Here is a 12650-nt window from a genome sequence, read left to right on the forward strand (position 1 = left end):
GGAACGGTGGGCTTTTTGAGGGTTTCTATGTGTTTCCATGGGTCCTCGATCATCTCGACCCTTCTCGGCAGTCATTAGTTGATAATACCGAAGTTCAACTGTATCTCTTGAGGAGTTCGCCATTATTCCTATCCCCATGCTCCACCCATCCAATCGAGCTGTGCCGGAGGATGGTCTGTATAAATTGAGGATATTCTGTAAATAAACGAAATTTACTCATCATAGCGAGAAAAGCGGGTTTCTTCGAGAAGGAACGGCGCTAAACCGTCGCGTCGCACCGGTAGATCGTTCGGATTTCTGGGAGCGATCTCGCGACAGCTCAGATCGAGCTGCTCGCCTACGATTTTTATCGACGATCACGAGCGCCCCATCGTTCAATGCTGGGTGATACAGCTCCTAACTTCCTTGGAAAACTCCCTTGACTCGCCAGATTTCCCCTCTGTGCGTGGGTCCTCTCCCATGGACAAAGAATGTCGGAAACCGAGTATCGTTTTCCGGGACGGTTGATTGACGGACGCGCGCTCTGAGTTCATCGAGACCAAGGTCCATTTTTATTTGCCGGACAGCAGGCGAAACATAATTTTTTCGTACTCGTGCGCGTTGGTGATGGAATTTCCGAGGGTCCTATCCCAGGGAGAACACGTTGGAGACCCCATAAGTTGTGGATACCCAGTATTCCCCTATCGGAGCTGGAATCTCAGGTTCACACGTAGAACCGGTAACCCGGCTCATTTTCGTTGAATGAAGTTTTTTATGAGTATCATTTCCCCATGGTATGTACAGAAGATGAGCCAGGATCTTGGAAATTCAGCGCTTCGTCGGAGAAGCGATCAATCTGAGGGTGGAGATCCGGAATCGACGCACAGATTGAGACGAGAGACTTTTTCGAGACTCCGGGGAGCGGGATCATTCGTCACCCGTGACTTGACGTCTCCGCATTTTGGAATCGATTCACCAGACACCGAGCGGCCCTTCTCAAAAGACGTTCACCCGACCATTGATAACAACGTACATGTAAGTGAAATAAAATGCGATCGAAAAACTCATGAATGCACCCACTAGAATCTGGAAGAGACCATCGACACAGTTCGGTTTCAAATCATTGATTGTGTATCTCTTCCGACCTGAGACTATTCGCTTGAAAGCGCTTTGCACCACAATGAACTCAAGGAAGCATACAATAACCAAACCACAGACCAGAACAGTCCAGACATCGAGGAACTTCGCGCAATGTGAGCAAGGCAACTCTAGATAAGTAGTGTAGGTAAAACCTCCGGTCGCGAGTATCGTGAGTGCTGTCATCAAACTGCGAAGGCTAGAAGAGCGGACGAATAATGTGAGCCAAGCCACCGCGGAACACACGGCAGTCGGTAACATGTACGAGATCAAGTAAGGTCTATAATTCCGAAGGAAAACGAACGTGAGACGCAAACAGCTGTAATCGGTCGAGTCCGCTCTCTGCAAGCACTCCTCGTCCGCGGATTGATCGACTTTTTTAATGGTGAAGTTCTTGTCCGCGCTCCTCTTCGGCTTCTCTATGACATCGATCCAGTTAAGAATGAGCTCATTCTTGTCGTGAACTCTACTCCGGATCGTTATGGTGCACTTCTGTTCGTCGATGGGGAGCCACGAAAAATCCATTTCGCATAGAAACGTTGAAGTCAAGACTCGCAGCTGTTGCACACGTCCATCATTAGTGGTCTGGGTGAAGCTTCTGATAGAGTTGAGGTTTTCTTCGGTGTCGAGAAAGATTTCGGGCTCGAAGTAATTCGGAGCATCGGAAGAATCATTCGCTGCTGACCTGGACCATTCAGAGAGCATCTCGAACTTAATTGAGAACTTCCCAGCTCTGTCGTCGATGGAGAGGACATCGTTCAGCTCGATGTCGACTTTGACGATCCGCGGGTCGGTCGCCGAGCACGGGAACGAATCGAGGAAAGCTGCGAACGAAACGAGAACAATCCAGGTTTTGTGAGCCATCACATACACTCTGTTGGGTGTTCTTGCTCGGCGACGAAGCGGACCTCTCCCGCGACTCTGCCCGGAGGCCGTATCTCTCTCGAGCGTCACCTGACGACAGAGAATCTCCCGTGGCCCACATGAGAGAGCGAGCACCGAGCGACGTTGCATTCGAGCGTGATTTCTGGTGGTCAGCACTCCTTCCCTGAGCGATGGGACTCCCGATATGGAGCCGCGAATCCGAATCCTCCACCGTCAGAGCGATTCGTCACCGGCTCCGGCGGCATGAACTGTTCTGAGAAATTCTCATCTCGAGGAGGAAGGACGTTTTTTGCTTGCATATTTCTCTGTGGGATCCATGACACCGAAGCGTTGAAGCTCTCCGGTCGAGCCTGCCTATCCACCTAATCCCAGGTCCAAAGACTGGACACTGAGGACTCCTCGAATAGGGGGGAGAAAGCTGAGCGAAAGTCATGCAGGATCGCAGAAGTCACTTAGATATCACTCATCGGAATCTATGGTGATCAAGCTAGCGTCAGTGTCACACGCAATGCGGGAAGCGGAGATGGATGTGCTCTAGAATACAGTGAGCTAAGGCATTCCGTGGAACTTATCGATGACCAGATCAGAGATTTCCATAGATGGCGCATGGTTCAGGAACATTTGAAATCTTACCGCCGCTTGATTCTGCTCTGTGAACAAGATGGCGGCGCCCCATCCGCGCACGAGCGTTTCGAATGTGACTGGAGAACCGCATGAAATACCAACCGGCTGATGGGATGTCTTTAATAGTGAATTCGCAGACCGACCCCTAAAGATGCAGCGGCGATTAGTTTGCTCGGTGGCTTCGGCCTTGCGAGTTCGGGGAATGTCCAGTTTGCCGAAGCCGAAGAAGTTCTACAAGAATGTCTCCATCGTCAAATCTATCGATGGATGGGAGGTGAGTGTTCCCCCGAATATGATACGCTCTCGATCGTTGCGGAACCGTCAAACTAAGAACCGTATACGGTTGCAAAGCTCACGACTCTTCGATTAAGATAGACTGAGTTTGCTCCTCGACGGTAGGTTAATCTCGATGATCGCAAGCTGAAAACTCCAGCTGGGAAGCTGCTCACCGTCCCCAACGAAGCTATTGCAGCAGCGATCGCAACCGAATGGGCTATCCAAAAAGTTAGTATCGGATCCAGAACTACTCCTTTTGATTTTCGGCATCTCTCTCCTAGAGACATCGACTTCGATGATGATCTCGCATCCGGCATGGGACTAAGCTTCATTGGGCAGTGCCGGAAATCCGGAGCTATCCTGAATCCAGGTCCAAGTTAGAACCTAGGACCGACCTAAAGCCTCGCCTTATCCCCAGAACACGATCGAGCGACACGCAATGCACCTGACTTCGCTGGCAAACACTTCGATCGACAATCCCCACAACAAGACGGCCGAGCAACTTTGCGAGGAAATCGTGGAGTTCCTGGAACATGATTCTCTTCTCTTCAGAATGCCAAAGTCTGAGAACGCCGAATTATACGAATTACAGTGCGAGAAATGGGATCCGATTCTGGAATGGTTCAGTGAGAGACATCAAGTGAAGTTCGAGCCTTCGATGGACATTGTCTCACCCGAAATTCCTGCAACCTCCGTTCTAGCTGTCTACAAGGATCTCTTCTCTCACTCGAGAGCGGCCTTGTTCGGAATGCAGTTCGCTGTTGAAGGTCTGAAATCGCTAATCTTAGCCCAAGCTGCCATCGACCGAGTTGTCACCGTGGACGAAGCCGTCGATCTTTCGCGATTGGAGACGGATTTCCAAATCAAGAAGTGGGGAAGCGTTGAATGGTCGCATGAGCTTGACAAACAGCAGGTCAAGGCACGGCTGGCTGCGTCGGTCTTGTACTTCCAGCTATGCGAGGAATCCGTCGACGTGAAAACGAAACCGCAGAAGAGATGACGCTGATGTGGAATAGTTCCTTTCAATAACTCAATACTTCTGGTGGAAGAAGTCCAGGTAGCGAAATAATCATAAACAGAAATATACAGGAAGAGTTCGGAGTGTTCCCTCTTAAAGCTGTTCTAACGCACGTCTGATTCGGAGAACGTTCCCGAATAGCTCGAAGAGTAGGAAAGACGGGGGGCAGATTCTCTATCTGGAGGTGTATGTATGTATTCTAACAACGTTCGCGATCCGGATCAGGACGTGGAATATACAGTTGATCTTGATACAATCGTTTCATATAAATATCACAACGTTACAATTAGAATCAATGACTCGTCCGATCGATCGTCAGCTGTTGATGATACGCGCTAGATTCCTAAGCGGTTCTTTGTTTGGTGACAGCATCACCCGGATGCTGTCCATTTTGTTCCATGGAATAGTGATGATTGATGGTGATAGCGACTCGATGACATGAAGCTATTCTACAGCGCCGCTCAGAAAGGCTGGAAATTATTTGGAGTAGGCAGCACGTTTTTGTGGAAGAAGTTATCGCCCAGGTCGATTTCGTTGTGAACCTCGTTCTGTGGCTGGGCTCTCGAGTGATCTCTAGACCATTTGTTCTTCATCGGGGACTTTTTGAAGGTTTTCTTCGACCACGAGTTGCTCTTGATGGGCTTGCCATATCTCGTCATCTCCGAATTCTGCAGAGCTGCAATGAAACTTCCCGATCAGCATATTCGCCTCGAATCTCGAAAGGATATGAATCTCGCAGGACTCAGAGACATTTTCATCTATTATATTCACCAAACGAAAAAACGAACGTACCGTCCATTCCCTGATTTTGAAGGCCTTCGAATGAGCGGGGAGCCGGCGCCACGTTCAGTTGCGTGCCGAAATCCCCAAAAGTCATGTCACTTTCTCCCGCGTCGTGGAAGGCGGTCCATCTCTCCGCGGAACGAGGTGGTTCGCTTCTTCGGTTCTCGATAAGCGCCTCCTCCGGTACACCTTCGATATTCAAAATTTCACTGCTCCTGTTCCGGCTAAATGTCTCGACACATGATTTCATCAATAGGTGAGGGACTCGACTGGAATATTCGCTAAGGTTCCCGACGGGGACGTGAAATTCCCCGACTCACCGAACCAAGATGTAGCATCTGGATTGGGCATTTCATTGCTCCTGAAAGCATCTTTCGAGGATGAAGGCGGAAGTTGCTCCTTCACGGGATTGATGGGCAGCAGGAGCAGTGATGATCCGCCATCTTTGTCTGCAAGGTGAAAATTAGGAGGGTTGTTGAGGAAAGCGAGGGTCGAGGGTATCGCCAACCCTCAAGAAATAAATATTTCCCGTCATTCCTCCGGGAGCCCGATGCTCCGATTCTTCCCATTCATTCAGAATGAGGGTAGTGATTTCCAGATGAACCTCGACCATTTCGTTCAACTTGATCTTGAGAGATCCGAAAGATCTCCGGAACTCGATATCGTAAAAGAAGAATTGTTACACGCGATGTTCTCTCTGTGTTGTACCTTGTCGGAAGCTCGTCGCAATCGGGAACCACGATGAACCAGAAGCAGAGATTTGTGGTAGGAGGCCGAACCATGTATCTCGCGGCTTTTGGTCGCCGAGTCTTTGGATGGGTGCTTGTTGTGCGCTCAAAGCCGCTCGCGCTGCAGCGGCGCTCCGCATTTCCTGGCGAAAAGAACGACTCGATAATCTTACGGATGCAATCAGTTTTCCATGTTGAGACGAAGCTATTTGATTCTATCTGATACTAGATTGTTGTCGCTGAAAAAGCAAAGCCTGATCATAACACGTCGACCGCGAAGTAAATCCGAACGACTTGGATAAGGGACGATGAAGCCCAGAAGGAAAGTCGCGTTTCCGTGAGCGTTAGTGACCGAGAAGATTCATTAAGTTGGAACCGACACCGCTTTCCGCATTTTCTGGCTCATTCCGGCAGCAGTCGTGGGGCCCATCCTAAACGAGGAGTTTCTGCGCCGACCGGATCGACAATAATAAACTACAATCACACTTTCGGACGCGAAGCGTTCCGTTTAATCTAGCCATGCAAGAATATTTCTACTCAGGGTTTTTCGCCGGAAAACCCCCTCATATGTTTCCGAGCATTAGATCCGAGCCAAATGAGAGAAAGGGAGGAACCTCTTCGACTTCCGGATCAAGTGTTATGATGGCTCGCAGAGCTCGCGTTAATTTGAGGACGCGTTTGACGAAGGGGCTCTGAGCTTGCTCGGACTTCTCGCTCGATCCGTCAGTGGCTTTCAATCCATGATCGCTGGAGTCGAAGGGAGCCGCGGAGATCCCGAATATCAGTCCGAGGCATAATAGAATCCGGATGAGATACATTGCCTGCAAAGAAAGGGAGTCGCGGGCGTGAGTGGCAATTGTTGTGAGCATCCAGAAATTTTCTCCCACATCAGGGCAAGGTTTTTCTCGAGAGAACTCCCTAGCTATCACCGGAGATGCTGAATTCTTCTGACTCCGTCCGGGTCGATGCCTCCCCTCTCGACGGCTCAATCAGTAGAAAAAGTTAATCTCGTCGAGGGATATTCGCTAGAAGTGCGCGCCCACCAGGAGAAGCCTCCCTTGAGCCGTTCAGCGGACACCCCGGAGAATCATCCTCGTAATCACCGTCTCGATAAGGCACCCTACCCGGTCATGAAGTGAAGAACTACTTGCAACGATAATTCTCGCGGGAGTTCTTTTCTAAGCCCACCATCCGGCCTCGCCTTGGAAGGTGGTATACATGATTTCTTTTCCGACGCATTATTCTTCGTGTGAGTGACCCTGTCTTCCCTAAGTCGCCGCAAATACTTGAAATTGAAGCTCTGGACGGATGACTGCTCAGATAGCCTATCCAGACCGAGTCTTCAGATCCGGCGATCAGAGCAAATCCACCGCTGAAAGGCTCCACAGATGGCTGACAATCAGACCTGCTGCCCCGTTCGCCTCTCTTGGGCTCGCGAGAATTCGACCCGTTCTGAAGCGAGGCTCGACCGCCTTTGCGAGCTTCCGAATTCTTTCCCGAGGCTGCCCGACACGGCTTCATGAGACTATTATAGACTAGATGAAGATTGTACCTTCGTATCCGATGTAATAATTCCGATTGTTGTCGTCAAAACCCCCACGGCCTTCTCTCCGGCTGTCCGTCCATGTCTAGGTGCCAGATTTCATAAGAAGGCCGACATGGCCATGTTCAGAGCGATGAAAATCCCCTGAGAATTTCCGGGATTCATTGGCTCTATAAAACATTCCCCTGAATTTGCGCTTCTGCGCGCGAACTTCGCCGCGTTCCTTTCGCACGATATGCAAGATTCTGTTCCCAGCATATATTGACGTTTTGTATTGCTACAGTGAGTGAAACAATCCAGGTTCCGAAGTTTTCGCAATAAGCACCGAAGAATGTGAAGGATCCGGTGACAGGCCGTGATTCGTTGCGAACTTTCAGGAATGTAATGTCGAATATCACATTTACCGTCACTATGACTCCTATGATCGACAGAAATGAATCGTGCATCTCCACACGTGGTCGGCGCACTGATCTGAGGGTGAGCGTCTGCGAGCGATCCCCCATCTTATGATTTTTGAATGGAAAGATCCGATTCGTATATGGATGTATATGTCGGGTCATTCTCCGATCTCATTCCGGTCTACTTAGACCTGATGTCGGCACGAGCATATTCCTGCTCAATATTCTGTAAACGTCGAGTCACCGCTATCTGCAGCGGTCTTCCAGACTCGCCTCCAGCGATACTTCTGTACGGGAAATGTCGTCGGTTTGCGACGTCGCTTGGTCAGATACGAAGAGTCAAAGAGACCGTACGGCTCCCGCGTCACCGTACGGAGCGGATCGGCACCGGGTCGGTCAATACATTCGTTGTCAAATAGTTTCTCTATAAAACCTGCCCGAATGATCCGCAGCCTTCAACTTTCCGGCGGATTGAGCGGGCGGGCGACCGGGCGAACGCTTCCTTCATTGACACTTCTGTTTGCGTCCTCAAAGCACTTAGTCACTTACACACGTCGTCTTCTCCGTCGATTTCGAAGAGCTAGCTCACCTTGGCTGTGACAAAAGGGTGAAGTACGCACGACGGAAAAAGCCGTTGGATCATGTTTGTCATCATGTCCGTCGGGAACATGACGCTTCTGAGACGAAAAACGCAAAACTGACACTCCTATGAGAGTTAACACGCCCACGGAAACTAACGGAAGGGCAGGGTGCTGACAGTGGAGAATATTCGTCTTATCGTGCGCCGCGCGTGTCGTCTTTCTGATTTTTCCGTCTGGTATTGCTCGAAACTTCCTCCACCAGCGACCTCCGTATCGATCACGGCTCCAAAGACGTTCCGGAGAAAAGTTGATTCCGAACGCAGAATATGAAAATTCTCACATTGGGTATTAACGAGCGCCCAAAATCATAAAGACCGACACGACGACTCTCCCCAAATGCCGTCAGCGTTATTCTTCCGGGTCGTCCCCAGTGTGCGGTCCAAACGGGATGGACTCGACCTAGACGTGAGTTTTCGAAAACTCATTTGTATTCATGGCATGGACTTCGACTGATCTCTTTTGGCATTTCCCCTATTGTTCTTCGACTGGAAAGAACGGAACCGGCGAGATGCGCGGGGAAAATCGCCAATGCAAATATCGGACCGTGTTGCATAGCTTCTCAAGAGTTCATTGATTTCCCTTGCGCCCTCTCTCCCCATCTTGTCGAATTCTCTACAGGATCCACCTGTTGGTCGTCCTGGATTTGCGAATTATCTGAGCAGCCGTCTTGTGTATTGAGACGGAGTGAGAAAAAGTTTCTGGTTCAAGCAGAGATGAGGCTCCCAAGCGACGTCCGGCGTTTTTCTGGCGAGAACTAGTCAGAGTCGAAATCGAAGAACGTCAGTTGACCTTTTTTCTGATTGTTTGAAAGGAGAAAAACGGCGGAATCTGTGCAGCGCTTGATATCGCTTATAGACTTCTCAAACTTTCGGAAGTTTCACATTCCGGCCCGAGGGTCCGAGGACTTCGTTCGTCCGACTCCAGCTTCCAGCAAATTTGAGTTGCTGACCTCTATTCGGACCATTCGCTTCCATGCGGCGGAATGAGACAAGTCATTGATATTCCGCTGGTATTCTCGGTCGCCGCGCGTCCAGCCTCGGATTTACCAACTGGGGCGGGGGCGCTTCTGTCTGATATGACAAGGTCTTCAATCGTGATCATGAATTTAGACGAACCCGGCTGATCTTCACGAAGAAAGAAAATTCTTCCTCACGAGTCCTGAAGTGAAGTCGACCCAGTCGGAGGGAATAGAGAGCGGATGATAGCGGGGAAAATTGGGTCGCGGTCCGAAGGCTCATCGTTCGCCAGATCGGTCGTCAATCCGAGGTGCTCCCTCTGAAGAGAGCACGGAAGCACGCGTTGTCTTCCCTGTCGTCAATTTCGCACCGGAGAGGATAGGTGCCTCATCAAACATCCGGGAAAATGGTTGCATGGGATATTTGAGACTTTCCCATTTCGAACTAAAATTCAGGTATAGGGGCGGATCTTCTACTTGATCTTCACTTTCCCACAATGTGAAGAGTATCGAGTCGTTCGCCCCTCGAGCTCGAAACACGTCGCGCAGAGATGGTCGTACCGGTAAATGGGGAGCGATTTTGACATGCGAATCTATCAAGAATAGTGTTTCGCCATAAGTCGTCACTCATGTTCACAAAAATAAAATTGCTTTACTACCTGAAAAGGGTATATTTTAGCGTGTGGTAGCTCCCGATTCCGGCGGTGTCCCTGACGAACATGATGAAAGCTAATGGGGATCAATTCTGTCACACGGAAACCGACGCCACGGATCGAGACCGGCATTCTTCTTCCCGTCTTCACAAATTACCTCAATCGAGTCCGCAAAAACTATCAGTTTCCCACCAGAACTGTATGTGTCTCCAGGCGAGCACCTTGCATTTACGGTCGACGATCTATGCGCGGAGGGCAGCTGCGCTCCCATGTGGAACCAGTGCATGAGATTATGGTGGGGCGTGCAATAATTCTATGGGTCACATCGGAGAGTTCAGGCATCGTGGGAGGCTCGACGCTGTACACCGTTGAGTTATATCCGAAATTCCATGGTTGGACCATCGGCGCGTCAACAGTCCCGATTGAGACAGACGTGCAAGAGCTTCAGCTCGGAGCTCCGGAATCGTATCTCGGTGTCCGATCGAGAAGCGATCACTCGATATCCATCATAACACATCTAGTCCATCCCGTACAATTCGCATGCTCTGAATGTTCGAGGGGAGGAATGAGACTCGAAGTTCCAGAGAAAGAATTTCTGAATCCCGATCCTCGACTAAAAATTGAAGATAAAATCCCCTCTCATGATGAAGGGAGGGGACCAGAATATTCAGAGCTGACGCGTACGATTTTTTAATGATATTGTTTATTAGCCTTCAAAATCTGTGGGTGTTAACATTGAAGTAAGCTCGCGATGGACATGAGACTGTGGGATCCACCCGCGAGACATTTCTGCGTCGTCCAAGCTCTTGGTAAGGCTTTCACTGGTTCCACTCTTCGTATGCTTTTCGATGCTTCACCAGCCTGCTCGCAGGATCGGGAGACTTTCCCGAACCGGCTCCTTATTCCAGAAAGAGCGGCGTATTCAGCGTGATCGAACTGATGCGTGAGGCCGGTCTCCGGATATTCAGCACAAGTCCTGAGTCCCTTCCCTTCGTGTCCGATTACTCAACTTTTCAAGGGTCAGACCGAATCTATTGTCAATCCGGATAACGGTCTTTCGGTAGAATCGGTAATCGGTTCGTCGCGGGCGAATGGAGATTTTGGAAAGATTTTTCTGGCGTCATCGATCTGGAACTTCGAGCGTGGAGCTAGCCCAGCGACCAAATCTGAATGCTGCATCGAATGTTTCACGGCGCTGTGTGAGATTCCGGTCGCTATCAAGGGAATGTCATCGGGAACGCTTAGCATCGACTTGGGGTTAGGGCTCTCTTCGGTGACACAGATTCTTTTACGGTCGTTTCTGTATCCGAAAACATCTCCTTCCTTATTGGTGAGCCGATCGCAGCTCAAGATGTGAAATGTTCTGATAGCGGAAATATCCCATGAAGCAGGTTTCACCAGCGGGACACGGGACTTGAAACGAAGTGCTTCTCAATCAAGCGGTCTCCCACTCGTCCCTCGAAGCTGCATTCAGGTGCGATGGGATATCCTTCTAGCAGGGGATCCTGCCTAGAAACGCCGGAGAGATTTCGTGGCCTGCGGCACGATTTTCACTTCCGACGGTGAGCAGTCGTCGGTCGCTTCTGAGCGGTCGTTATCCGATGGGCAGAAGGGGAGCGTCATGCACATGCAAGTCGCGGAATCGGTCGATTCCCACAGCAGCCTCTGATGATCGGCGTTAAATTCTCCATTTTCCCCGCAGGAATGCTCGGAGACGACAACTTACTGAGTACAACTCTTCTAGCACTTTCCCGATTGGAGAGGCTCACTCACATGAAAGACGTCGATGCACAAAGGAAGTGACTCGGATACACCCGCAGGCCGTCTAAATTCTCGCGAAGGAACAGCTTCGCAAATGATGTGGAATTTAGAAGTTCATTTAAAATTCCCCTTGTCGAAGAATCAAATGATCGTCTTTCAGAGCCCAAAGTGGTTTCCGTGGCATTTGTCAATATTCGGAGCTTTTTCTTGCCGTCCTTTTATTCTTGTGGACTTGGATTCTTTTCTCCGCAGTATAATCGCATCGAGCAGCGGCGACGGTCGCTGTTTGTATATATTTACAGTCGAACGAGTGGCAGTACGATTCTTTGTGGGGCAACCATCGCTTAAAGCATCAACGAAACGACCGGCGAAATCGACCGTGATACTTGGGAATCCAAGAATGACAAATCAAACACGCATTCTCCCACCGTTGCTCCGTCGCGCGTCAGCCGATGGAACGAGCGGGACTTATGGGCTTGAATGCGTTTTCCAGTTCCGGTCCGCGAATTTAAGGGAGGGGCGGAACCCCAGCCTCCGACGACGAGAAATCTGTCTTCGGAACTGTATCGTCTTCGTGAATTGAAGCTCTCTCCAGAGGGTTCCCAAAGGGGGATGGATACCGTTCTGGAGGAGGAGCGATGTGACGGACCTTTGCCATGTTCTAGATCGAGTCCGGCTTGCGTGCGAGCCAAACCACGACGGCAGTCCATTCATCGAATTTCCCGCCGTCATAACACTCTTTGAAAGCAGGCGCAGGGAAAATAGGTCGAAGGCTCAGAGCTTCTAAAAAAACACGCGTTTCAGCGGACACGCTCCCGATTCTGTTGATCGTGAAGCTGGTGAGTGAATACATGGACGTCAAAGCCGATGATGTTGAGGGTCCACCGAAAATCATGAGCTGTGTTGGTATCCTCGGTCTCCCCGGAGCATTTTGAATCGGAGCATCGAATTTTGCAGGACTTCCCGAGCACGGGTCTTGCTCCGCGAGCGAGCGATCGTGAGCGGAGATGTCCAAGAATTCAGACATTAGATCCGCTCGGACGGCCCGGACACCAGGTCGTCCGGGATTGCCGGAAGTCTCGCAGATTTAATTGGAATCAGAATCGAACTTCGAGGCCGCATCCGTTGACTTCCCTCTCAGGGATCTACAGCAAGCGGGATGGTATCGCATGTATTGTCGCTGATGAGTTCGGTGCGAGCGGAGAAAAAAAATCACTCCGGCGTAGAATAACCACGAATGAATGCATATTTTGAAATTGATTCATGCTT

At 50.2% G+C, this 12650-nt stretch overlaps 3 protein-coding genes across 3 annotated transcripts; 1 reads left to right on the top strand and 2 right to left on the bottom strand.

The window, feature by feature from the left end:
• Positions 1-975: 975 nt before the first annotated feature.
• Positions 976-1980, bottom strand: LOC100901771 (glutamate-gated chloride channel subunit beta-like). The gene has a single exon (XM_003741531.1). The coding sequence runs from the start codon at positions 1978-1980 to the stop codon at positions 976-978; it is 1005 nt and encodes a 334-aa protein (XP_003741579.1).
• Positions 1981-2664: 684 nt separating this feature from the next.
• Positions 2665-3993, top strand: l(2)k14505 (ATP synthase mitochondrial F1 complex assembly factor 2 homolog l(2)k14505). The gene is made up of 3 exons (XM_003741492.1): positions 2665-2899; positions 3025-3129; positions 3320-3993. The coding sequence occupies exons 1-3, from the start codon at positions 2777-2779 to the stop codon at positions 3899-3901; spliced, it is 810 nt and encodes a 269-aa protein (XP_003741540.1). The 5' UTR covers positions 2665-2776; the 3' UTR covers positions 3902-3993.
• Positions 3994-4380: 387 nt separating this feature from the next.
• Positions 4381-6200, bottom strand: LOC100901913 (uncharacterized). The gene is made up of 5 exons (XM_003741532.1): positions 6045-6200; positions 5411-5573; positions 5023-5151; positions 4712-4891; positions 4381-4595 (listed from the first exon to the last, which is right to left on the bottom strand). The coding sequence occupies exons 2-5, from the start codon at positions 5568-5570 to the stop codon at positions 4381-4383; spliced, it is 684 nt and encodes a 227-aa protein (XP_003741580.1). The 5' UTR covers positions 5571-5573; positions 6045-6200.
• Between the last annotated feature and the right edge of the window lie 6450 nt (positions 6201-12650).

This window comes from Galendromus occidentalis, unplaced genomic scaffold (assembly GCF_000255335.2).
Source record: "Galendromus occidentalis unplaced genomic scaffold, Mocc_1.1 scf7180000077183, whole genome shotgun sequence".
Classification (NCBI taxonomy): Eukaryota; Metazoa; Arthropoda; class Arachnida; order Mesostigmata; family Phytoseiidae; genus Galendromus; species Galendromus occidentalis.